Source organism: Penicillium cataractarum (assembly GCF_028827025.1).
Source record: "Penicillium cataractarum strain IBT 29864 chromosome Unknown utg000001l, whole genome shotgun sequence".
NCBI classification, from domain to species: Eukaryota; Fungi; Ascomycota; class Eurotiomycetes; order Eurotiales; family Aspergillaceae; genus Penicillium; species Penicillium cataractarum.
Window position 1 is genome coordinate 5,214,998 of NW_026622737.1, and position 25,340 is coordinate 5,240,337.

General features: G+C 50.0%; 10 protein-coding genes across 10 annotated transcripts; 5 read left to right on the forward strand and 5 right to left on the reverse strand.

The window, feature by feature from the left end:
* Positions 1-233: 233 nt before the first annotated feature.
* On the reverse strand, positions 234-2,269 carry N7496_001845 (ferric reductase family protein; the record flags this gene model as incomplete). Its single annotated transcript, XM_056694776.1, has 5 exons — positions 234-631; positions 691-852; positions 912-1,317; positions 1,371-1,618; positions 1,669-2,269. 5 exons carry the CDS (start codon positions 2,267-2,269, stop codon positions 234-236), a joined length of 1,815 nt encoding a protein of 604 aa, XP_056561505.1.
* A 2,367-nt stretch (positions 2,270-4,636) lies between these two features.
* On the reverse strand, positions 4,637-7,699 carry N7496_001846 (basic helix-loop-helix domain-containing protein; the record flags this gene model as incomplete). The annotated part of the gene is made up of 1 exon (XM_056694777.1): positions 4,637-7,699. The coding sequence occupies one exon, from the start codon at positions 7,697-7,699 to the stop codon at positions 4,637-4,639; it is 3,063 nt and encodes a 1,020-aa protein (XP_056561506.1).
* Positions 7,700-9,163: 1,464 nt separating this feature from the next.
* Positions 9,164-10,156, reverse strand: N7496_001847 (dihydrodipicolinate synthase family protein; the record flags this gene model as incomplete). The annotated part of the gene is made up of 1 exon (XM_056694778.1): positions 9,164-10,156. One exon carries the CDS (start codon positions 10,154-10,156, stop codon positions 9,164-9,166), a length of 993 nt encoding a protein of 330 aa, XP_056561507.1.
* A 713-nt stretch (positions 10,157-10,869) lies between these two features.
* Positions 10,870-11,323, forward strand: N7496_001848 (uncharacterized protein; the record flags this gene model as incomplete). The annotated part of the gene is made up of 2 exons (XM_056694779.1): positions 10,870-10,879; positions 10,923-11,323. 2 exons carry the CDS (start codon positions 10,870-10,872, stop codon positions 11,321-11,323), a joined length of 411 nt encoding a protein of 136 aa, XP_056561508.1.
* Positions 11,324-11,331: 8 nt separating this feature from the next.
* On the forward strand, positions 11,332-12,682 carry N7496_001849 (uncharacterized protein; the record flags this gene model as incomplete). The annotated part of the gene is given in 3 exon segments (XM_056694780.1): positions 11,332-11,524; positions 11,617-11,882; positions 11,900-12,682. The coding sequence occupies 3 exon segments, from the start codon at positions 11,332-11,334 to the stop codon at positions 12,680-12,682; spliced, it is 1,242 nt and encodes a 413-aa protein (XP_056561509.1).
* Positions 12,683-13,134: 452 nt separating this feature from the next.
* On the reverse strand, positions 13,135-13,995 carry N7496_001850 (uncharacterized protein; the record flags this gene model as incomplete). Its single annotated transcript, XM_056694781.1, has 2 exons — positions 13,135-13,448; positions 13,503-13,995. 2 exons carry the CDS (start codon positions 13,993-13,995, stop codon positions 13,135-13,137), a joined length of 807 nt encoding a protein of 268 aa, XP_056561510.1.
* Positions 13,996-14,529: 534 nt separating this feature from the next.
* N7496_001851 (uncharacterized protein) lies at positions 14,530-15,126 on the forward strand (the record flags this gene model as incomplete). Its single annotated transcript, XM_056694782.1, has 1 exon — positions 14,530-15,126. The coding sequence occupies one exon, from the start codon at positions 14,530-14,532 to the stop codon at positions 15,124-15,126; it is 597 nt and encodes a 198-aa protein (XP_056561511.1).
* A 361-nt stretch (positions 15,127-15,487) lies between these two features.
* Positions 15,488-19,511, forward strand: N7496_001852 (uncharacterized protein; the record flags this gene model as incomplete). Its single annotated transcript, XM_056694783.1, has 3 exons — positions 15,488-15,647; positions 15,829-17,324; positions 17,391-19,511. The coding sequence occupies 3 exons, from the start codon at positions 15,488-15,490 to the stop codon at positions 19,509-19,511; spliced, it is 3,777 nt and encodes a 1,258-aa protein (XP_056561512.1).
* Positions 19,512-20,971: 1,460 nt separating this feature from the next.
* On the reverse strand, positions 20,972-22,405 carry N7496_001853 (putative GTP cyclohydrolase II; the record flags this gene model as incomplete). Its single annotated transcript, XM_056694784.1, has 3 exons — positions 20,972-21,274; positions 21,332-22,288; positions 22,343-22,405. 3 exons carry the CDS (start codon positions 22,403-22,405, stop codon positions 20,972-20,974), a joined length of 1,323 nt encoding a protein of 440 aa, XP_056561513.1.
* Positions 22,406-22,933: 528 nt separating this feature from the next.
* On the forward strand, positions 22,934-25,320 carry N7496_001854 (fungal specific transcription factor domain-containing protein; the record flags this gene model as incomplete). Its single annotated transcript, XM_056694785.1, has 8 exons — positions 22,934-22,938; positions 22,996-23,053; positions 23,162-23,211; positions 23,319-24,082; positions 24,133-24,550; positions 24,599-24,803; positions 24,849-24,890; positions 24,958-25,320. 8 exons carry the CDS (start codon positions 22,934-22,936, stop codon positions 25,318-25,320), a joined length of 1,905 nt encoding a protein of 634 aa, XP_056561514.1.
* Between the last annotated feature and the right edge of the window lie 20 nt (positions 25,321-25,340).

Consider the following 25,340-nt stretch of genomic DNA (forward strand, 5'->3'; position numbering starts at 1 on the left):
AGGATACTAAATAGAATGCTTGGGATCTATTTCAGCTCATAGCAGTCAAATAGACTGCGGGATGTCGGGATAGAATGATTGACGAGTAGGGCAACACGTAGGTGATTTTGATTGTATCGTGGGCCATGCGCTGAACATTGAAACCTCTCAGAGGATATTTATTGAGACTTATTTAGAAGGATATCTCAGAAAACTGCAAATAGCACCATAACGACGATGTCTCCAGGCAATGGTCACCATGAGAACGTCTCCTCAAACAGATCAACTGTTTTTTCACCCTGAACATGGCGGACGGCATCGCGGACACTATCCCCAAGGCCACCTGGGCCGCACACACTAACTGCCAACGCACCGACCTGTTCCGCTTTCTCGTTCTCGAGCAAAGTCCGGAAAGAAGGCCTTTCATGGTGAATATTGACAGGTACATTGGATGGTGCGCTATCCGTCCACGTCGTCTCTGGCGAGGAAATGTATTCCTCAGGATCATCCTTGTGACCAGTCACATGGATGCTGATGGAGAGTAAAAGACCTGGGATTTGGAAATATGTATCTCCCTTGGGATTGACGGTGCTGTTTAGGGAGTCGTGGCCGAAAATCTCGGTCATCCACGTCTGGATCCATGCGAGGTGATCTGAAATGATGGTCAGTGTTTGACCAGACGAGAGATAATCTTTTGGATTCAAGGAATACCTAAGTTACGAATCATCCATACGAGATGCACCTTGCGTGTTGCTGTTTTTCGAGAGGCAAAGTTGTTGACCACCTCGTGTAGATAGGACATTGGGTGGGTAATACCGATTCCACCTGCAACCAAAAGCAGAGTTCCGTAGGATGCAAGAGAATGAATGCCGCCTGTGATTCAACGTCAGCAATCTCTTTGCCATAGGTAGTGCATAGGAGCTTTTCTATACCGAATGGTCCTTCGGCCAAAGCAGTGGCCTTGATTGTCCCATCAGGTGAGTCTTCCACCTTTCGAAGAAGTTTCTTCGTAAAGCCATCCTGGCCCTTGATGAGGACTGACATAGTGGTTCTCTCGGATACTCCGATAAGTGAAGCAAATGATTCACTCAAACTGCGCTTCTCGGCGAAACTTGATGAGTCTGACCCTGTAGAAGACCATGCGACTGTGAAAGGATGAGATGTCCACAGTCCCAGACATGGAAGATACATGTACATGTACTGGCCAGGCCGGAACTTCCATGCTCGAGAAACTTCCACATCAACGCGTGCAACAGAGCCTGGGAGAGCTTCTACAATCGCAGTGGTGCGTCGCTTTCCACAGTTGCGCCAAATAAGAATGCAAAGTCGACCCACGCGCTGTGACAAGTCAGTATTCTTTCAGCCATCAAAGGTGCTCAAGGGAGACTAACGTCAAGGCCCCAGAGGATCAAAGTGCCCAGCAAGACTCGTTGTTGCAACAAGTTCTTGAGATGGTACCACAACGCCACAAATGACATGACAGCCAAGGCAATGTGAAGATGAAGGAAAAGCTCATAAAATGCATGTCGGACCGGCGACAATGATTGCAACACAATGAAAATAAAACCAAGGATCGCCACAAGGCCGTAAATATAAAAGGGCATCCGCCAGATTGTGTAAATAATATAGTCGGTTCCATCTATCTCAATGTTAGGAACGAAATATTCTTGTCGCGTCGGATGTACGTACGCATGTAGGCCTGATTTGCCAAAACTGCGCTCATATGTACCACGGCATTTGCTGCGATAACGCGACCGACCCAACGATGCATAAAATTGAATGTATCGAAGGGAAGTCCCAGCATTTGGACCAATGGGTTGTTCCGGCCTGCGCTTAAAACCAAACCCGGTGTGTTCATCACGGCCAAGTGGCCAGCGGCATACTTGAGTTGAAACATTTTATCGGAAAAGTCCTTCCACCAGTCCACCATGACAACAACGAAAATGAAGTTTAGCAAGAGGTAGATAACCAGCAGGATCACTTCTAGACGTAAGGGAACAGTTCCCATGTGGAGCCTGAACAACTTGAAATCTCGGCTGTGGCGGGCGCCACAAACGGGAGCGTAGAATACATGCTTCTTCAAGCTCGCATTCAAGCTACTCGTCTGCGACAGCTGGGTCTGGTCGTCTACCTGTCGAGCTGATTTTGACCGATGACGGTGTCGAATGCGAATGATCGTTCTCCAAATGAATAAGACAGTGACGAATCCTCCTACGGCGAAGAGAGGAACAGCCAGGGCAGGATTCATGGGCAGCTCTCCAGGGCCGTTTCCTTGGAGTTCGACACCCATGTTGCCATGCGTAAGCGACAATCAGAGGCGTGTATGGTGGAATGCTGGCAGGAATACGATCATCAAGTCGTCCAACAGAGTGGATGTCTGCGACGACTCCCTCGGAGACACTCGGACCGGGGAGGAGGGAAGGGGACAGAGGGAACAGAGGGACGGTGGAAAATCGGGGTTTATTGAAGTCCTGGAGAACAGATAGATACAAGATTACATCAGGGTGGAAATACTAGTCTATCGACATCACGGCGTTGTATTCAATCCTCCATGCCATGTCCCGCACATGGATGCCGTCATGGACCCCTGCCCCTGGGGAACAGCCGTGTGTGCGACGGGACTGAATGAAAACATCGTCTTTTTCTGGAATAGCGGGGATCCATCACCTCGGAGGCATATCTTGGGAGGGTGAAGAGCAACGAGTGTAACCGGCCGAATTGGGTTATGTTAGATCACGGCGCCTTAACCTTAACGCTGTTAGCCCTTAAGCTGACCCGTTTGTATGCGAGCGGTAACTGGCTCGGGCGCTAGGGATCTAGATCTTAGCGCCCGTGAAGCCCGATCTCCTACCAGTCCTGCAGAGACTGGCGGAATAGATGCATGGCTTACGTAGTCCTATGTTCAAGACCCCTCCCTGTCGTGACATTTGCGGGATTCATGATGGGGAATGAGGCGCTGGTCTAGACTGATCGACATTTTCTTGACACATTTGGCCGAATTGGCGTTGTTGTCGGCAACCCGAAAACGGAATTGTGTAGGACCAATTGGTTCAATTGGGGGATGCTTTTTTTCCTCCCCGGCGATCTGCCGTCTTCGGTAACTCATCCAAGGGATGGCTTCTTCTCCCCTTCTTTCTATCCGCCCTGGAATCCAGGAGAAAAGTCGATATTCAATAGCGGTTCCTGTCAGAAATCTAGCTCCTCTCAATTGATGCTAATTGACTCCGACAGATACACGTGTATCATTTTGAAGATTTTCGATGTCATTCTCTCCAGCTGTTCATGCCCTCCCTGGGCTCGGATTGCTCGGGGAACTCATAGCGTCGGCCAAGCTTAATCGTCTGGGACGCAACTGCAACGTTGATAAAACAATGGTCAGGTTCAATCTTGTGGAGACAAGGTAGTACTTCATGACGCAATAGCTCTCATCCCACGTCAGAGGGTGAAGAAAGCACAGTCAAAGTTTGACTGAAAGTCGGCTCCTGCGACGTCGGGGTTCGCATAGCGCTCTTCAGTATAGGCCAAATGAGCTGAAAGGCCAAGACCTCTTCCCTAGTTCTGGGACCGGAAGCCGAAGTTCATTGCCGAATCTTACCAAATCGATCTCGTGGGGTCTCTAGGGTCGATCAGAGCCTTCACGAGGTCTCCAATAGTTGTCCTCCCATGCCATCCCTCGTGCCCAGCGGGTCCTTCCATACATGGGCTAGAACTGTGTCGTGTCTCAATGCGTTGAATACTATCGTGTCCATTGACAAATCCGTCCACGATTCAATATACCCCTCATTAACTCCCCATACATGACTAACGGGGATGCTAGTATGGAATCACTAGCAGTAATGTCTCTGGGTGAAAATCATTAAGCCATCCGTCCGTGCTTCAAATGCCACTATGGCATCGGAGAGTCTGCCGGTCTGGAAGCGCGTTGATGAAACTATACCTGACATGTGGCGTGTAAGTGGCTTGAGTCAACCGCTGGAAACACAGAAAATTTCGAAGATTTGCTCATCTGCTCGACATTCTCATCTTCGGTCAATTTGGACATGCTTCTGGAAGTTCAAGGCCGACTTGAGGTACACTTTTCGACTTTTCAATTGTAACCGGGAATACTGCATCTATAGCTAACCTGAATGCTACGACGATTTCTGTGACTGTATGTAGTCAGGCATGTGGTGGTGGTGAGAGGCCTCACTGGTTACCCTGGAAAAGACTACATCTATGTCAACAAATATGACAAGCCAGGGGCTGGCGCTAGATAAGCGTTTGAGTCCACGGCAGTGGCGTATCAAGGTTGAAAAGCTACTAAAGGTTATCTACGGTCGAGGAAAAGTTCGCGTGATAGTGGCCACCGAGAGCATTTGATAGAATGTCTTTTGATTCCCAGCTTTATGTTGGCTAACAATGAATCTTCCGTTAGAAGAACCGAGAGGTGACTTTGGACGAACGAGAGGAGTCCAGGGTGATACATGCACTATTGCGATAACAAAAATAATTCTACAAGTGGAAAAAAACGCCCCAATGCCCCATTTCATATTCCAATTCCAATCCATTCCACTTTATTTCCTCCAAAAAAGCCAGAATCCCATAATCTGGCGAAGCCGTAAACGCCGGGACCATTGATCAATATCCTTCCATTGTACACGAGAAAAAGGAGTGGGATCTAAGTTGAACACTCCAACACACTTTCAGGCACCTTGGCAACAGACTGGGGTTCCTCCTCCAGGCTGAGGCTGCCATATCCAGTGTCATTGCTCGCAGACCGTTCGCGCTGGAGGGGTTTCCCCATACGCGGGTCTAGCACGTCGTGGTCTGCATCGCTTTGGAGAGACTGGTCGGATCCTCCTCGTCGACGACGGTGACGCCGTCTCCGGGAGGGGAGCGGCTCGGGCGCGACTTCCAGATAGTCATCCACGTTGATGCCGGCCTCGGAGCAAAGTGCGGTGCAAGACTTGACAATCACATCGACAAGACTAGACGAGAAGCCATAGAAGGCTGGGTTATACGCGTTGCGTGCCCAGTAGATGAGCTCCGCTGCGACACGACCCAGGTTTGGAATATCGCGAGGACAGATGGCAATCTTGCGTCCGACGGAGCGAGGCTTTTCTTCTGCCTCGTCATCTGCAGAGGAGCCGGCTTCCGAGACTGGGGAAGACGGGGCAGAGGAGTCAGATGATGCAATGTAGTCGACATCAGAGGCCAGTAGGTGCAACAGGTGGTAGACAGCGGAGAATCCGAGCAGGCTTAGTTCGACGGGGTCAATCGGAAGCTGATTGAACCAGTTGATCGCCTTATGCATGGTGAATGACGCAGGAAGAGAAGTCTCCCCCGCAGAGCGAGAGGCTACTATCGCTGCAATCATTGCACAGCGCACGGCAACGGATATTTCATCACGAACAGAAACAGGAAGGGAGGAATCGAGGAAGTTGGCAGCGTGGTTCTTCTCCCCTTTACCCTTATCTTTGGGGAGGGCCGCTAGAACGGCGCTGACATTCTGCACTCGACCCTGCTCGAAGAAGACTGCCTTCATGACAAGAGCACGGGTATGAGCTGCGGAGAGACGAGGAGCCGCATCGAGGGCCATCCGAATCTTCTCCTTGAAACAGTCACGGCTGACCTTGGATGCCGGAGCACCTTCGCTTGCCTCCAGGTATTTGAGGAGCGCATTCTGAAGGAGATGACTGGACCACCAAGCAGCAAGAGCATCGACGGAGCACTGGATTGCAGGGTCCTCTTCCACGACATCGAGCAGCACTTCGTCATCAGCAGCACCTTCTTGTGTGGGTCTGTTCCAGGTAAGGTTGACTGCACGCTGGATGATACTGTCAATCATCACGTCTTCGCAGTCGAGCTTGAGGAGGGCAGCCAAGTGGCTCGGAAGTTGGTCGGGGTGGCCTTCGGGCAAAGCATCGTTGATATCCCTTGCAACTGCCCACTGGTATTTAGCCAGCGCGCGAGCAATGTCGTTCGAAACGTGGAAGGTCCATGACCCGGGTTCACCGACACGCCATAGCAGAATGCGAACGTGCAAGGCCTTGAGCATCATTCGCATGGGGCTTCGAGGCAGGGTACCGGCGGCGAAGATGGTAAGCACAAGACGGCTTTTGCTGATTTCAATATCACCGCCCGTAAGCTGAGCATCAATGGCAATATCCCATGTTTTGACACGACCCTTTTCATCTTCTTCTGTGATACCAGTAGCCCACGAGTAGAGTTTCCAACCCATGAAGCATCGCAGGACGTACTCGAAGCATCTCGAGGTCACCACGTACCACTCACGGAAAAACCTGTGACGCGGAACACCGACTCGTTGCATACTTGTCAGCCAGGCCTGCCGGCGGAAGTCGCTTGACGAGGACGGTGCAGTCTTGCCCTCGGCAACAGTTTTCCCATGAGCGCGCTGCGTGGTGGGCTGAGCATTAAACAAGTAGACGAAGACGATGAAGGCGCTTCCAACAATCAAAGTGGCAAGTAGAAGAACATGAAAGATAGCTCGAGTGTGCCATGAAGACCAGAAACTCTTCATATAATACTCAAGGTAGGGAAGGTTGGGAACTCGAAGGCGATTGAGCAGATTCAGAGGCACAGCCATCAGTCCCTTTTGCTCGGTCTCGGATTTGTCTGACCCGAAGCCCTCCAGAACCATCAGGCCAGCCAGAGCACCGAGCATATACTTGTTAGGCATCTTTGACCGTCGGCGAGAACCCTCCTCGCGACCGTAATCCGAGGCTCGGGGTGTGGACTGGATGTACGACTGCGAGAAAATTCCTCCACTTTTTGCACCCTCCTCTCGCATGCGCTTGAACGCATCAGGGACCTTAATCAGGCCCTCTGGTGGATTCGTTGAAGCTGGGGAAGCTTCACTAATTTCCTCGGGATTTGAGAACACGCTCGGCGAGGTCCCCGAATCGCTGGAAGCAGTGTAGTTGCTAGGCGAAGATACAGACGCACTCGAGGTAACCGCCTGATCAGCTGCCTTATCCACTTGACGGAGTCGGTTCTTCAAGGCGGTGTTCTCATCTTCCAAACGTTTGTTTCGGATCTCAAGGTGTTTGATGTACTCCGTTGCTTTCGACAGGATTGAAGCTTTATTGAGTTTGTTTGCGGGTGTGGCACCGTCGGCGTCTTCATCGTCCTCATTTGAGTCTCCGTTGGCATTTCTCGTCGCTCGAAGGCTCGGCACACTATCACGTAGCTCTGCAATCTTCTCGTTGAGGTTGGCTCGATATCTTTTCTCGATGACATTGTGAGCACGCTTCTTCGCGGGCATCTTTTTGCCGGATTGAACAGGTCCAGTGACTGTGGTGGCGTCGTCGTCGCTGCCGGTCTTTCGCTTCCGGCTCGTGCCGACACTGGAGATTGGGGACACTAGGCCTAATTGTTGATGGCCTGGAGGGGTCAAAGATTGTGGGCCATTGATACAGCTGTTGCCATTCAATCCATTGTGATGGCCGGATGGTATCTCCATAAGACCCAGCGGGAGATTCGGAGAGAAATCCGTCGAGTGAAGCTGGCCTGGGGAGCTGGAGGTGGTGTTTGGGGAGACGAAGGGGAGGTCCAATGGTCTTTCCATGTGCTTCGAGTCGTTGTCGGCGAACATGGGCTCATCCCATCGCATCCATTGGGTCCAATCTTGGCCGGGATTCTCTGGCTGTGAATACATTCCTCGAGACTCATCCCCACCAGAGTGGCGGCGGGGAGAGAAGAGTTGAAAATCATTGTCCATGTCTGGAGCAGACACGGTGTCTGGACATCCGCCGCGAAGATACTCGGCTGATGTCGAGGTCGGTTTGAATAGGGTGATGATATTTCCCAGACAAGTGGTCAAAACTAGGCAGTATGTTAATATCGAGGCCTGAACATGAACCTGCACCAGACTGATGATCTTCGACAGTCGGGGTCTGTCTATGATTGGGCCAGACAGCCAGTCGACAACAGACTAGCTTCCGTATATAGCAACATGACAGACTTACTCAATTTATAGAGAAGCGCAGTTAATGGGCGTCAAGTAATAGAGATGTTGAATATCGTGCAGTGCGTGTGAGACGCAAAACCTTGAAGAGGGGGAAGTGTCAGAGTCCAAGTTCAGGGCACGACCATTTGGAGCACCAGGCAGGCAGTTAGGTCAAAGATACCCACCCCAATCAGTCGTAGCCTAGGCGGGCCCTTGTGACGAGGGGAAGGTGGATTCTCAAATCAATTGGTCCTTTCCTGCAAAGGCGATCATCTCCAGGCGGTAATGTGGTTGTGGACCAAACGGGTCACGACGCGAAATCGGAGCAGAGACAAAGTATACGGGGCGTAGACGGTGTCAATAGTATCGTGTTCGTCGTTGAGTGAACGCGAAACGCGAAATGATGCTGGCAGCCACCATCGAAGTTCGACGGTACGGGGCATTTCGAGTCGTCGTATGATCGCGGCTCGCCGCACTTCCGGCTGGCCGGCCAGTAAAGCGTACGGTAATGGTATGGTGGCTGAGTTTTAGCTGGAACCATGCAGGATTTGCGTGTAATCCCTGGTTTATTACTGTAATTTACGCTCAATTATGATTGGCCCTCTTAACGCCCCACTCTCCCCTGTTGACTCAGCTTTTCTCATGTGATTTCTGTGCCTGAGGTTCCCTCCACAGAGCATCGGCCTGCCAGTCAATCAATAAATCCTTCCATCTTTCACTGCTCAATGCAAGAAATACAACCCAATTGAAAAATTTTCACTGAGAATCTGCTCACCGATCAGCAGGAGGTGTTTCTTGGCGCTCCACTGTGGTGCCACACAAAGAACCAAAAAAAAATCAGAAGATGCCGCGTTCTGATCTTATCAGATCGTGCCAGTCCCCACCCTCCTGACGCTGGTAGGTCCGGACCTCGAGGGAATGGCGAGGCTCACCAATCCCGCTCTCCCGTCATTCGTGAGAAAAGTCTTGTGGGTCGAAAATCCGGTGTCGGCGGAGACATGACTCCAAAAAGCCCCTCCCTCGCAAGCACACTACTGTTGAGGCGTTCGCCCGCAACGTCTTGCTGCGTCATTGGGGCAGCAGCGAGGTCCTGAGGCCCCAATTGGTCTACATTCGGCGAGGGAAATCCAATCCTCTTAATACTCGAGATCATAATGTTACATCCTCAACCACGGATCATATTGTCTTCTCGGGCTAAGTCTAAAACTTGAGATGGCATCCTATCGTGCCCCTGCTCTACAATGCGCTCTCGGTCACAGCTACCGCTCCCATCAGCTCCTTCACCGTCTTCTTGACTGCTTGCCCAGCCTCCTCGTACGGCGTGCGTGGCTTGAGTCGCTCCAGCGCGTTGTCAATCCCCGCCGCTGGTGCAGAGTATAACGCCACCGCATATTTCGTCGAGGCAATTCCACCCTTGCAAGGCGTCTCAGCTAGCGCCGAGGCCCGCTGTAGTTCCATGGCTTCAGTCAACTTACCAGCTGTGAAAAGCTCATAAACCTTCGATGCAGTCTTCGGGAAGACATTGGCAAAGGCAGAGATGCAGCCCGCGGAGCCAACGGTCAGACCGGCGATAAGGAAATCCGACTGTCCTCCAAAGATCGCAAACTCGGTCGGGCTAAATGTTGCAGCCAAGCGTGTGATTTTGCCCACAGAGCCGCAAGTCAATTTAACGCCGACAATATTCGAGACTCCATTAGGGCTGGCGGCAACAGACTCCCGAACGATCTCTGTAATCGTCTCCGAGTCAATGTCCACCCCGTTGCAGACCCCCGGGAAGTTATAGATAAGCACAGGCAAGGGGCTTTGGCGTGCCACATCCGCGAAGAAGCGCTTAACAACGTTCATATTAGTCGCTTTGCCGAAGTAGGCTGGCGGTAGGACCAACAGATAGTTGGCACCGGCGGCAGCGGCATCGTGCGCTAGCTCAAGGGTCTGCTTGGTAGAATGGGTTCCCACTCCAGCCATGAGAGGGTAGTCCGGTCCAACTGCTTTGCGTGCAGTTGCAATCAATTGGGAACGCTCTTCGCGTGTCAAGAGGAAAGCTTCAGAGTTAGTGCCCATGATCACGAGGCCAGCCAGACCGCTACGCGATAGGTATGCATAATATTTCTTCTGTGACTCTAGGTCCAGAGTATCGGTAGCTTGGTCAAAGATGGTCACTGCCGGGCACCATACACCTGATTTAGGGATGCGAGGCTGTGGAGAAACTTGAGGTCCTTGTGATCCCATCTTGTTTACTGTGAGATCGACGATATATTTCTAGCCGTAGGTTGTAGCAAATGAGATGATGTTGTAGCTGTATCGTTGCGAACCCCCTCGAGCGACCGTAGATTATTTGGATAATGTAGATAAGATGATATACTACAACCTCGATATCTTTGCATGGTAGATGTGCTACTTAAATTGGATTACATGCGGGGTTAGAAAGGGTGGAAAAGAATCCGCGTCGGACTGCCCCCGTTGATCGGGCAAGGGGCCGAGCCGACCAGCTAGGTAGCGTGGAACGGCCTCCTTTCCACACGTACCTTTGGACAGCGAGCTGCCGATTGACCTGTTAGTCACGTATTATCCTCTTATCCGTAAGTTTAATGCGAGGTCTAGATTGGTATACGACTAACCTCTCTAGAGGACAAGTCCACGGGTTTGGCAGCCCTACGAGGCTGACCTCATCCCTGTCCCTAGCAACCCCCTCGGTTGTCAATTTACGAATCTACCACCGTCAAGATCTTTAGGCGCTCGATTATTTAACCCCCCTACTGTTTTCAAACAACGGTGGAATTTCTTCAGAGAGTCACCATTGCTCGAAGAATATCACCCTTACCCTATCTACGCAAACCGTGGTTTTGTTCTGAGCAATCTACCATATCGGTTTCATCCCGGCGTCACTTATCCACCAGTCCAGAGGCTGTCCACGAAGAATTCTTTCGAAATACCTCGCGACGATGGATGTATGTTTGGGTTTATTGTGACTTTATTCCCAGCCACTAATTTTTAGACAGATTCAACGAGACCGACCGATTAAACGAACGATACGTCAAGTTTCGACCAACAGAGCTCCAACGGATTGCCGGCGAAGCAATGCAACTAGACTATTGCCCTGATATCGCTAAGCTGGCAGAGGGAGGTTTCAACAAAGTCTTTATTCTGCGAGCAAAGAATGGCCGTGAAGTGGTTGCGCGAATCCCAACACCCATTGCTGGGCCTGCTCATTACACAACTGCGAGTGAGGTTGCGACGATGGACTTTTTGCGAACTGTTCTTAAACTACCGGTACCGGAGGTCTTTGCATATTCAACAACATCGGACAATCCCGTCGGATCAGAGTATATTTTGATGGAGCGGGTTGAGGGGGCAGTCTTTCCTCACGGTGGTTATCTCTCACAACCGACGAGGTGAAAGACATCATGACTCAAATCGCAGATATGGAGAGGACCATTTTTGACTTCTATTTTCCGGCATACGGAAGCTTATATTACAAGAAGGACCTTGACAGGGAAACCCAGATCCCAATCATAGATGATTTTGTTATTGGTCCTGTATCAACCCGGCAGTTTTGGCATGGCGAACGAAGCAAAACAGAAATTGACCGTGGACCCTGTAGGTTTTCCTCCTCTCCCCCTTCTCCCAATAAGTCTTGGCTTCTCAGAAAAAAAAAAGAAACGACATGGCCGGGCTGATCATTTCCATAGGGCTTTTACCCGTGGACTGTGTTACCTCCGCGGCTCGCCGAGAGATGGCCGTCATTGAGCGTCATGCTAAACCTCAGCCTCGGCAGACATTCCTTCTACTAACTAACTATAATATTGATCCCTCTGAGCATACCTCTTTACTTTCGCGATTCCTACGTTTGGCGCCTCATTTAATCTCACCGGGCTCTTCTAGCGCTCCTACGCTAAGACACCCCGATTTGAACCTGAGCAACATTTTATTGGCTCCTGGATCATCCAAAATATCGGTATCATTGATTGGCAGGACTCTGTGATATTCCCACGCTTTATGCAAGCGGGCTATCCCACATTTTGTGAGCACGACTCATCTCAGCCTCAAAGTTTGCAGATTCCATCGCTTCCCGATGATTTTGATAAGCTGGGTATCGACGAACAAAGATATTACAAGGCCATATTTCGCTTAGAAGAGGCCAACCTCTACTACACAGCTGCGACGGGTGTACACAATGACGAACACACGAAGGTGTTGAAAATTCCTCATCTCGGAATGCAGCAGTATCTGCTTCGCCAGACAGGGTATCCCTGGGATGCAGACGTAATCAACCTACGTGCTGCGCTAGTAGGCATCACAACACCGTCGGTATGGGGCAAGATTTCCTCAGAAACTTGTCCGGTTGCGTTTAGCGATGAAGAACGAGAGGCTGCGATGGCGGAATCTCAAGAATGGAACGAGTTTGAACAGCTCTTGTCGCGGGTTAGAGAACACCTCAATATCGATCTTGAAGGCGGGACCGAGCCGGATAACTTTGAGAGGGCAATGGAGGGCAATCGCCAGTTTCGTATGGAAATGCTCAATCAAGCAGAGGTGGGCCAGCAGGAGCTTTGTTGGCGTAATTGGCCGTATAAGGATGAACATGATGACAGCATGCCTCCTCTCGGGGATAGCTACCTTTTGTCGAGAATATTCGAACCGGGGAGATCAGGTCTTTTATGTTCGGCGACAGATAGTCGGACAGAACGGCATACAATTGCGGCGCCAACCCGGGAACGGCAAAACTCCCCGAATCTAATAAATCACAGCTCCTAATAACCCAATCTCGATATCTTTGTAGGATAGATATGATACTTAAGCTAGAGTTCATGCGTGGTTAGCAAGAGTGGAAAAGAATCCGGGTCGGACTGCCGCCGATAGCTTATTGACCGGGCAAGGAGCCGACCAGCTAAGTAGCATAGAAACGGCCTCCTTTCCACCCGTAAGTTCAGACGGATATTGGGAAGTGAGAGAGCCGACCTGTCATTTAATTGGATGGCTAGTCATGTATCCATTCCTTTTAGAGCAGCGCCAAGATCAAAACCAACCCAAATAGCGACGTCGTGATGCTGTCGATAAGGGGTTTAAAAATGAACGATGTTTTCTTTACATATACAGTACATGTCAGCGAAGAGGCTAGATCACAATGATACTATTCCAGCAGCCAATACTGGCATACTTGATATTTGAACAGGCTGCTAACACCGTTCCCGTAAATCATTCCCAATCTACCTTGAGCCTATCCCCGCAGCCCTTGCGGCTAAAAGCTCCCGGAAAACATCCATGCTTACGGGGTAGTTGGTCTGAATAGCGGTATCTGACGCTATGTTTCCCTCAATCTTGATAAAAGCCATGTCCTTCCATATATCAACTGCAACGGGCCCATTAATTTGAAGTGCTTGATCTCTCGTTAAGTTGTCGACAATAATCCTTCGCCCTCCCACATTCAGGGCCGCGTCTACTGGCTCTGGATGAAGGGCTTCGCGTTCCTCCGTCTGTAATTTATCATACTCTGCGTCAGATAGCTGGATGGACTCGCTGCCTGCTCAATGTGCTTAGCCCCATTATAGAAATAGTAGAATATTTCGCAAATTACCTTCCAAAACAGCGCCTTTTTGCCTGAGGAACTCGGCAATCTTTAGCCCTTTCCCCTCACCTAGGGTTTCTTGGAGGAGTGCATGGAGTTTGTTGACCGTGGCCATCTCGACAAGGAGAGTATTGTTGATGGACTTGGCCAGCCCGACATTTGCGACTTGGATTTGCAAGATCAGATCTTGCTTTGCTCGACCAAGCCGGACCATGAAAGATGCCAGCTGTGCTTCGTCCTCTGAACCGCTTATGAGCTGATGGCCGAATTGTCGAAGTGCACTTTTAGGTTGTCCCATCGACATCAGATGTCTCTTCAGCCCCTGGCCGAGGTTCTCGACACGTCGGACCATAGCGACTGCACCTGATGTTTGTAGAGCATCTTCGTTCTGGACCAACTCGACAATTCTTTTGGTCTCACCAACCTCCTCGCTGTACTCCTCGAGCTTTGACCTAAGCTCAGCCTGTCGCTTTGCTGCTTGTTGAATGAGCTGAATCACCATCAGAAGGATGGAAGATGCTTCCGCTGCAGTTCCAAAAATATCCTACTTCATTTTTAGCGATGGCTCATCCTTTCCTCTACATGTCTTTCGTTGCTAACCATGTTTGCGGCCCACGTCTATACTGTCTATCTTGAGCTTTGGGCCTGATCAGTGGTCCCCGAAGTGATTTTCCAAGGAGCAGTGACTCGAAGTGACTGGAAGTGGTTTGGAGTGTTTCGGCGGGGTAATGAGAATGCATTTCACCAGCCCACGAGTACATATTTGGGGGCGACAAGGGTTAGAGGTTGCGGCAACCAGTGAAATGGCCCCGTACCACAGACCCGACAGCGGCTGAGGTGCATCAGCCTCCCTCGTACGGGGATTACACCAGCTGGCTTGTTTCCCGAAGTACAAAATCCCCAGAAATTCCGCCTGCTCATCATTTTATTGTTGCATAGTAGAATAACCTTCATTCCCCCACTTCTACGAGTGCGCTGCCCCATATCGAATAGCATGGTAAGTTCGCGACCGTGAGATTTCAACCTGTTATCTCCCATGTTGATACCCGGTATCGCTTACCGCCGCCTCCCCCAGTCTGCGACGAGCCAAAATGAAACACACTCTTCATTTGAGGATGTAGCCTATGCCACCACAGCCTCGCTGGATATCTCGGACCTTTACATAAAACAACTCGCGAGGCATCACAAAGAAGAAGTCGAAACGACAAAGAAGATCAATGGGTATATCAGCCAGCTTGCTGATCTCAGGCACCTTGTCCAGCAGATCAGGTACCAGAACGATCTGCAAACACCCACCGTCGGGACTGCCCTGCGCAAAGTCCAAGGCGCCACGAAGCAGACCGAACGGGGTTTGAAAGCCGATGAATGCACGCCTGCCTCTCTCGTTAATCCTATGGACGAGCTTACCCAAGCCACAGCCAATCTGATAAGCCAGCTCCCCGGCGACATCTCGGTAGCAAATGAAAATAAGGCAACGGAAAAGTTTCAAAACAATGCTCCTATAGGAGGCAACGCTCCCACATGGAGGGTAAATACCACGGCTTCGAGGAATGAGGCCGTGGGTGCTTTTCAAAACAACGCTCCGATATATGGAGATTCGGCATGGCTTGCTTCATATTTCAAGGATAGTTGAATTGGGGGAATTGGTCGGGGGCGAACAGACAGCACAGCCCTTCAATTCAGTGCTGTACAGTACTGCCCTATAATACTGTATTGGAGATATTTCTATTTACGGTTACTCCGGCCTCTTGCATGCTTGATTGGGTTTTATGATTTGTCAAAGTTGGATGTGCAGCAAGCCACACTCACCAAATTGCGGCCGCGTTTATTGCTAGTTCCTGATTGGACAAGGATGGAGCTGAATTGCACTACATATTGTACTAGTCGTCCCTCTTTCCTGTGAACGGAGTAGAGTATATTTAAGAAGCCAGTCGCCAGCCGTATTTCCTCAGAGCCGGCCCTTTTGTTTTTCCTGAGGCTCCACATTATATTCAATGTCTTCGCTGGAAGACGGCACCGGCACCCATGGTCACTTGGCTGAGAGACCATCCCGGACCACCACGGCGTCCAACAACAAGGCTTACAAGTCATTCCAAAATAATGCCCCCCTTCATATCCATGATGGTGGCAGCTTCACCTACGTCAACTCGAAAGGTATGGTAATGGTTCTTTATCCCGTCTTTGGGTTTTTGGTTGAGGACGGACAACGCAGGCTGAATATCTTTCTTTACTTTGCCTGGAATAGATGAACCAACCCCCGAAGAAGAACGCCTAGAATGCTTGTCGTCCCTCTTTGTTACAAACCCGGAATCTGACCGCGGCAGTATCACTACAGCCAAGGGAAATGTTATCGACGGTACTTGCAGATGGATCACCGACGTCCAGGAATTCGAGTCATGGCTCAATGGCACAAATAATCTCTTATGGATATCGGGTGGCCCTGGGAAGGGCAAAACCTTCCTTTCGATCTACTTGGTCGATATTCTGCGCACCCTGGCCACTGAGGATAAGGGGCCATCCGTGCTTCTACTCTTCTGCGATCATAGCAACCACCAGCGTAATACGGCGCTCGCAGTCATCCGAGGCCTACTCTATCAGATGCTAGAGGCTGATGAGGCCTTGTATGACGATATTCTTGGCCCATTCAAACTTCGAAAGAAACGAGGCGAGAACCTATTCAGTGACGCTTTCCTCGAAGAGCTATGGAAGATCTTCGAGAAAATGGTCGCTAGAGATCCGCGGCCACGATACTTCGTATTGGATGGCCTCGACGAATGTGATCGCAAGTCGATCAAATTCTTGACTACGAAACTGGAAGGAATTAGTTCTCTTCACGCACAGTGGAACATCAAAACGGTAGTGGTTAGCCGCCCAGATACGACAATCCACACAGACCTACGAATCGATTTGGATCAAGAGCATCACCAGAGGACGGAGGAAGACGTCCACACTTTTGTCCAAGTCCAAGTCAAGGATATTTGTGGGATCGGCGACCAAAGGCCTGAGTTAGCACACCTTTTACTGGACCGCGCCCATGGGACATTTCTGTGGGTGTGGTTGGCGACGGCGATGTTAAAAGAGAAGCCAGACCTAGCCCGGCAGATCCTGGAGTCCGAAGCCTCAGCCAATGTTTGGCTACCCGAGGGGCTTGACGCCATGTACGATCGGATGTTACTGGGAATACAGGAGATCAATGCAGAGGCAGCCGCTGTGGTCCTTCGTCACGTTGCCATGGCCTGTCGGCCTTTGACTAGAGAGGAGCTGCGCTATATCTGCGCGGATCAGAAAATCGATCATAAAAAGGTCGATTTGCAGCTCGATTTCGGCTGCAAGAACCTGTTGATAATCACGGGGGAGACTGTGCACCTGGTTCATCTGTCGTTGAAAGAATACCTCGTATCTCTCCCACGACGGAATCTATCAGCTCCCTGGACCCGGTTCTTGCCTTTCAGGAGACAGTTGCCAGGGCAAGGTAAATCCCCACTAGTCCTCTTTGGCATCAACGAAAAAAGAGCCCATGCCGATCTCCTTTTGAGATGCCTGGGCTTCATGGAGTTAAAATTTGGGAAGGAGAGGCGGAAACTTCACCCGAGTACTCTTGTGGCAAATATCGACAAGGCTGAGATCCGCAACTATCTCCCATCTCACGTCCAGTATGCTTGCATGTACTGGGTTCGTCATTTAACGGAAAGCCAGGCTAGAGTTTTGGACCACCGTTGCATACAGCGGTTCCTTGAAGCTCACTTCCTTCATTGGCTTGAGGCTCTAAGCCTCATAGGGAGCGCGTCAGAATCCGATAGGTCAATTCAGAGCTTGCAAAGATTTATCCAAGTATGTTGTTCGAATACATAGGCACAGCTTGTGTATAAACCTGCAGCTAATTCCTAATTAATTCAGCCGACCGCAAGCCCAGCTATCGCAAGCTTTCTCGCCGATGCATCCCGGTTCGTCCATGCAAACATTGCAATTTTCAGTAAAATGCCCAGTCAGATCTACACATCTGCACTTGCTTTTGCGCCCAGAAACAGCATATTGAAGCGAAATTTCCGGAAGGCCATTCCAGAGATTCTGTCTTTCTTGCCTGAAGTAGAGTCGGACTGGAGTGCGTGCCTGAAGACTCTCGAGGGCAATAAAGGTCAAGTCACATCAGTCTCGTTCTCGCAAGATGCAAAACTGGTAGTTTCGGGATCAGATGATAACAAGGTCATCATCTGGGACGCTATCACAGGCGCAGAGGTTCAGACGTTCGAAGTCACTAACTTGCCTTCCCCGTACTATCGTTATTTTAACGACTTCCCCATCGGATCGGTGGCGTTCTCTCACGATACCAAGTTCGTGGTATCTGGAATAGGGGACGGGTCTATCAGGATCTGGGATATCGAAGAATGTACGGATGCGCGGATACTCCGAGGCCATTCAGCATCCGTCAACTCGGTGGTGTTCTCGCACGACGGAAAGCTTGTGGTATCAGGAGCGAGTGATTTGACAATCAAGATCTGGGACTTTGCAGCAGGTATTCTACTCCGGACGCTCGACGGACATAGCCATCCTGTCTTGTCAGTAGCATTTCTCAATAATACAAGACTTGTAGTATCGGGCTCAAGTGACCACTCTATCAGGATCTGGGATATTATGAAAGGCACCGAGACACGGAGGCTCCAGCTTCAAGAACAACCTATGAGCGCCATGTCGATAGCGTTCTCTCGTGATGCAAATATTATCGCATCTGGGTCAGCAGACTCCATTGTCAGGATCTGGGATATCGAAGAATGTGCCAATGTACGGTTGCTCCTAGGCCATTCAGGACTCGTCGAATCAGTGGCAGTCTCGCATGACGGAAAGCTTGTGGTATCCGGAGCAACTGATATGACAATCAAGATCTGGGACGTTATAGCAGGTACCCTACTCCAGACCGTCGACGGCCACAGCTCTGCTATCTTTTCGGTGGCATTCTCCAATGACGCGAGGCTTGTGGTATCAGGGTCGCAAGATAAGACTGTCAAGATATTGGATACCGCAATATGTGCCAAATCCCAAAGCCCTATAGTACACGACAGCTTTGTCGTATCGGTAGCTTTCTCTCATGATGCAAGAATTCTGGTATCTGGGTCAACAGACTCCATTATCAGGGTATGGGATGCTACCACTGGTACCGAGGTCCAGAGGCTCGTGGGCCATCTAGGACCCATTGGATTGCTTGCATTTTCGCGCAATAGACAATTCATAGTATCCGCATCAAAGGATCAGACAATCAAGATCTGGGATATCGAAGAGGGTACAGAGGTTCGGACATTCGAGGGCCATACTCACCAGACATCAGCGTTGGCGATCTCCAATGATGCGAAGCTACTAGCTTCAGGATCGTATAACTCTATCAAGATAAGGGATACCGCAACAGGGGCCGAAGTCCTCACATTTGAGGCTGCTCCTTTTGTTACATCGGTAGCGTTCTCACCTGATGCAAATCTCGTTGTATCAGGATCATCGAATGGCTGTATCAGGATTTGGGATATTACAAAGGGTCCTGATGATGACTATGGGGCTATTGCTATGTCAGCCTCCGAGGATACAGTAAAGTCGGTGTCATTCTCGCATAATGCAAAGCTGGTCGTTTCAGGATCGATGAGTGGAACCATCAAGTTCTGGGATACTGCAACAGGCATGGCAATCGCGAAGATTAAAGTCGGGTTTATTATCAGCCACGTATCCTTCCATCTGACGCGACCCTATCTCTGTACAGACAGGGGACTTGTCGGACCTCTCGACTTCGAACGACTCCACCAAGGTGACCCATCGCCCTCCCCTAATTTCATGGTAGATGTTGGCTACGGAATCAGTTCAACCGGGGCCTGGATCACCTGGAATGGGGAAAACGTGCTCTGGCTACCACCTAACTATCGGCCGATGACGTCGGCAGTAGTGGGCGATGCATTTGAAGTGGCAACGGGAATTGCATTGATCACCCATTCACGCAGGTTCATCTTTCTTAGATTCGCGGGGTCTCCTAAACCGATATGATACTGCGTACACCTACTCAGAGGCGTTTTCTTACCACTTCCCTTCTTAATCACGACCGGTTGCAATTCCCATTCCCTTGGCCCTAATTCATGGAATTATTCCCGTAGAGTTCTAAATCATGATGCGTGATCTACCAATAGATTTAGTACTAGAGCACGGTACGTGCTATATGACAATGCTTTCAAGGGTATTTGATAAAACAATCATGTAACGGATCAATTTAGCTAGCACGGTCATCAACTGAAGAACGAAATTTTCTTTCTAGCACACATGCCTTCCACTACAGCTTCCATCAAGACATGCGTCTGCTTGGTAGTAAGACCGCCAGTTATGGCTACGGCATCGATTCCGCAGGCTCCTATATTCTAGTTGTGATTATTGCTGTCCATGGGAGCGTCTATTTGAGGAAGGGAGGCTGATTTGTGAGCCATGCAGGCTGAAAAGAACCAGCTGTACCGGAAACACAGTTCCTTGTGACAACTGCAAGGATCACGAGACATGTGTAGCCGCTTGCTGTGGATTATGTCGTCAAATGAAGCTTCGTTGCCATGGGAATATGCTCCGTGTAACAATTGCAGCAACACTGAGAAGTGTCAATACCTCACGATGTGTAAGCCCATCAAGTCCATAGATACCAGGCGTAAGACGTCATGTGCCGATTATTCTGGATTAAATAGCGCCCATGGTAATTGAGAAATCCCCGGATTTAGCGTTCGAGAAAAACGGCCATGGAAACTTCAAGCAATCGGCCTCCGTTGGTACGTTGAACGACCAACCACATACCTACCAGATCTTGTCGTCAAGACTAAAGTCATGTCCATCGGTTATAGACTTGCTAATGGATTATAGACTTTCTAATAGAAAAGAAGCATCGACGAATGAAAGACCTCGTTCTTTTTCGGCTCCGAAATTACCAGGGGCGGTAATCAGAGACTAGAACTTTCCATTTAATTGTCTTCCATCGTACAAGGTAGATATGCTGAATTTTGGCATTCAAGCTTGGACGGGCACCCAGCCTAGCGGGACCCAAAAAGCATTTAGCAGTTTGCGAATTGTGTCACAGACTTATCAGTAGTCCATCGGATTGTCGCCATATCCAGCAGGGAAGGGGCCGAGCGGATCATTAAAGTATCGGGAACCTTGGCAAAATCCCGACCTAGTGTGATGAAGGACCTTGGGGTACCTGTTCCTGCTATTAGAAGACCTGGAAGACGAATACACGAAGAAAAATGAATCTGATTCACAACTTTATTCAACGCATCTACGGCTACTAATTAACTAAATGGTACTAAAGAGGGGCCCAGCTTCCTCACAGGCATTGGCTATGTGAAAAGAAGCTGCCATGAGGGCAATAGGTAATCACCCCGAATTCTACCTTGAACCGCAATTTGTATAGCAGAAGTGATTGTACTTAGTGCTGCAGTAGTATGCATCAGCTGCCAAAACAAAGATTACCAGATTCATCCAAGGGTTCCACATACCTCAATATCCTCCCACTTCTCCCAGCCTCGGCCACGAACTTCGGCGAGTTCATCCATTGAGATTTGTTTACCGGTTGTAAAGTATCCGGCATTGATCTTGGCGTCAATTTCGACACGGGAATCACTGGGGATCATGTCATCAGGAATGGGAATACGCTCGAGAATTTTGATTCCGGAATCCACGATGGCATCATGTTTCATGTTGGACATGGACAGCATGCGGTCAATCTTCTTGACACCGAGCCAATGGAGAATGTCTGGCATCAAGGCTTGGAATCGCATCTAAAAAAATAGTTAGCGCAAGGATCCAAGTCAAAAGAGGGAAGCTCTTTGGCATACATCCCGCACTCCGGCAATGTTCTCAGTTCTTGTAAAGTACTTATCGGCAGTGTCTCCACCTCGTTTCCGGGCGTTGTATACAAGGTATTTGATCACCTCGCCAAGGGCGCGGCCTTCCTTACGGAAGTAGATAACCACACCACTGCCACCGTTCTGTGCTTCACGGATTGCTTCACGGATACCAAAGGCCAAGTATGGTCGACATGTGCAGATATCCGACTGGAACACATCACTACCGTTACACTCGTCGTGGATGCGAAGAGCCAGCTTGACATTCTCATCCGCTACTCGCTCTGGTGGCCCAAAGATATAAACGGTAAGACCGCCAATTGGTGGAAGGAAGACCTTCAGGTCGGGGCGGGTGATCAACTCGGGATAACTGCCACCCGTGTGCTCGAACAATGTACGACGGAGAGTGCCTTCATCAACGCCGAATCGATCAGCCACTCCTGGCAAATACCACACCGGCTCTACCGCAACCTTTGTCACTCGCACTTCGCCAGATGAGTCGACAACGATAGAGCCGTCCACCTCGAGCAGACCATCTCGTACCGCTTCCGCAATCTCAGCCAGCTTCATGTTAGCTCGTGTGACTGCCATTGTGGGTCGAATGTCCCAGCCTGCCTCCAGCTCCTCCTTATACTGATTAACAATATCATGACCGTACGGGTCCATTGACACGATCTTGGTCTTATCTGCCCAAGCCTTTTGCCATGGGAAGTCAAAGGTCGGTTGACTGTTGCGAAGGTCTGGGCGGAAGTTTGCATCCAGATCACCGGAAGCAACAGCCAGGGCGTTGTAAATGCTGTAACTTCCACCATGAGCTCCAATGGCATTGCGACGCTTCACGAGGTTACCGCTGCGAGATACCACAACAGGACCACGAGATTTGGCATCTGCAGCACCCCATTTCAATGGCACAGGGTCAATACCGCTTTGACCTGGGTATGTTGTCAACTAATGCCAGTTAGCTTCTCCGTACCTCGAATAGAGCTAGGTAGGCCATCCTACAATGATATGCTTGCTGTAATGGGACTTGGGCGAGGTAGGGGATGGCGGGGTAGGTTCCGGCATTTTGGCAATGGATTCAGTCTCGAGCATTCTGGAGGAAAATAGAAAAGAAGAACTTGTTGGGTTCAAGAAGAGTTGGGTGAAGTTGAAAGGGTAACACTGCAGGGGGGGTCGGCCATGTGACTTCCCCCGCACGTTATCAGCTTATCAGCTCCGTTGCAAAGCGGCGGTCACTCCAGTCGCGTTGTTATCTGCACGCTGCAATCTCCCTGCATTTATCTTTGCTAAGAGGGCTATCGATGGCCACGGATGTTACCTGTACGATGCACGCCAACCAGGCCACTTGCTCTGATTGTTGCCCTGGACCCACCGCTATACAATCTCTCGGCTGTTATGGGGCGCCCCGATATGATCGACCCCACCCCGCTTGTCTTCGGAGTTCTCGGCGTTCCGCCAGACTGGCCGGACTGGTGAACGCCGAACGCGATTCGCCTTGTTGGCACTGCATTTTGCCCTGCGAGGAACGCAGCGGACTGGATCTTGTAACCGAAAGGGCATGAGAGACATAGAAAGCTACCATTTACCACATCCATGAGGTTCGTATTCATTGCAATAGAAATCATTGAAAGACCCCATGCTAATTCTGCTATCAGTAGTGCACGCCGTCGCAACGGCAAGCCGGCCTCGTGCGAGCCCTGCCGACGCGACAAGGTGCGCTGCGACCATGCTTTACCCACGTGTAGTCGGTGCAAGGACCGTGGAATATCATCGCGGTGCTTTTACCACCCAGCGCCCCTGACTCGAACTAGAACGAGACAGATTTTCCCGCTGGCAGAAGGGGTTCCGTTTGACCGTGCGGCCCTAGCCAGGTACGTCTCCACGTAGATCCAATCTGGAATGGTGGGTTTGCGGTCGGGAAACTCCGATATCTCCATCAAACCTCTCCAAATTATCCATTACGAAGAGACTAATCTAGAGCCATGGCTATCATTAGGAATGTACCTCCTGGTGAAACGTCGTTTAATTCGAACACACCATCGACATCCAATGACCATGCATCGTCACGAACATTGGGACCAAGATCTAAACCGCTGCTAGCGGGTTACTTTGGGCCCACAAGCTTTGTGTCTTCTTTGACTGATGATGTAGATCTTGTATCTGCTGGGCAGGGGCTGGATGTAGCTTCAGGCGCGAAGCGCGTCTTGCCACCATACTGGGTGCAGAAGATCTCGGAGATACTATTGACGCTGGGAGACTTTTCTGTTATTGAGTCCCTGCTGCGCGAGTACTATGACTTGAGTCAGAGTGGCGCCATCCCCGCGCCTTTCATCTTGAACAGTATCGGCCCTTTCAAGACAATGTGTGAAGAATGCGTCCGCGTGAGAAATATTGAGGACTTGGCTTCGTCGATCATAGTTCGCATCATTCAAAATACGGCCGAGATATTTGAGGTCCCTTCAACCATGGCTGGAAAGGACTTTCATCAACTCTTCACGGGTCCCGCTATTCGCTTGGAGATGATTGGGGTCATCTGCTCCCTCGCTGGTAGAGCACGGTACTTGGGATTGGCCCGTGATAAGTTTGACGGTCAATCATCTCCTATCCAATACGCGCGAAAAATGCTTGCAGCTAGCGATGCCGCATTGCACATTTGCAAGATACTTACGCCGCTGAACGATCTAACAATCTGGCTCGTGTATGAGAACCTTTTGCTTTCTGACCTGATCAACGGAGACTCGAGTAAGTAGGATGCTTTTGAGCAGTCGAAAGGTTCATTGCTAAATTATTAGGCCCTCATTGTTGGAGCAGACTAGGTGACCTATCGACGGACATCTTTGCACTTGGTCTTCACCGGGATGCGAAGACTGATCAACTCCCAGAGTTTCTTTTCGAGTCGAGACGTAGGCAATTCGCAGCGGCATACCAACTTGATAAAAGTATCGCGACGTTTCTGGGGCGACCCCCTAGGATACCTTTGCGCTATTGCGATTGCCGGATGCCCCTCGATATCAGTGATGACGCGCTGGCACCCGAAGATACAAACCTCCAGTATTCTCCTACTGACCTTGATGCTAATAATTGGAATGTTCATGGTGTCTTTCAACGCTCTTCTTGGATGAGAGTACGGTTCATTATCAGTATGTTCCGTGACGAGATACTGGAGGTCTCATTACAAAAGGTCACGCCCCAAACGGCTAATCTGCTAAAGTGAGTATATCCAATTCTTAAGGCGCAGATCGGACTAACGTTGTTTAGCGACATCTCTCACCGCTGCCATTTAGCCTGGGAGTCGTTGCCAGTACATCTGCGGTATACACCGCACTCCTGGGGGAACCAATACCCAGTGGCAGTGTCCTTGCTTCTGATCGTTTCATACCTGGCATATCTGTACAATGATTTCCTCGTTCAAAGACTACTAGCTGGAAAGAAGAACCCAAGAGGAAGCACCGCTTTGCTCTCGGTGAGCGCAGAGATATTATCCTCTGTCCTAACTATTGGAGCACAGAGGGAACAGATGGTCGACATTCGACCCGACTTTACATGGACAGTAAGTGTTTACCCCCAATCCAATTGCTTTTACCTCCAAGATAATTAACATTTCGGCTCGAATGAAGATTCTACTCTACGGGTTTCCAAGCGCCAGCCTCCTCATCAAAGCCCTTCAGCACCAAAAGCGAACTGGTCAGCCCTTCCTTTACGAAGGATCTCGATCGGCCTTACTTCGCAATCTAAGCGTCTTCATATCCCATCTCGAGACCATCGTCCGACCTGATAACTCGAACTACGCACTCTTTCAAAGAGCAAGTCAAGTGTTTTCGAAGATTATTGACGAAGTCCTCGAGCCTCAAGATACGATTGCAGATACCGACATAAGCGATGCATCCCTCTTCGACTTTGATCAGATGATACCCGTCGACGGCTTGGACTTGTTCAATACTATGGACTTTGGGGTTGCATTTAACCAGTGGCTATTTTGATGACAACCAGATCTGTAACG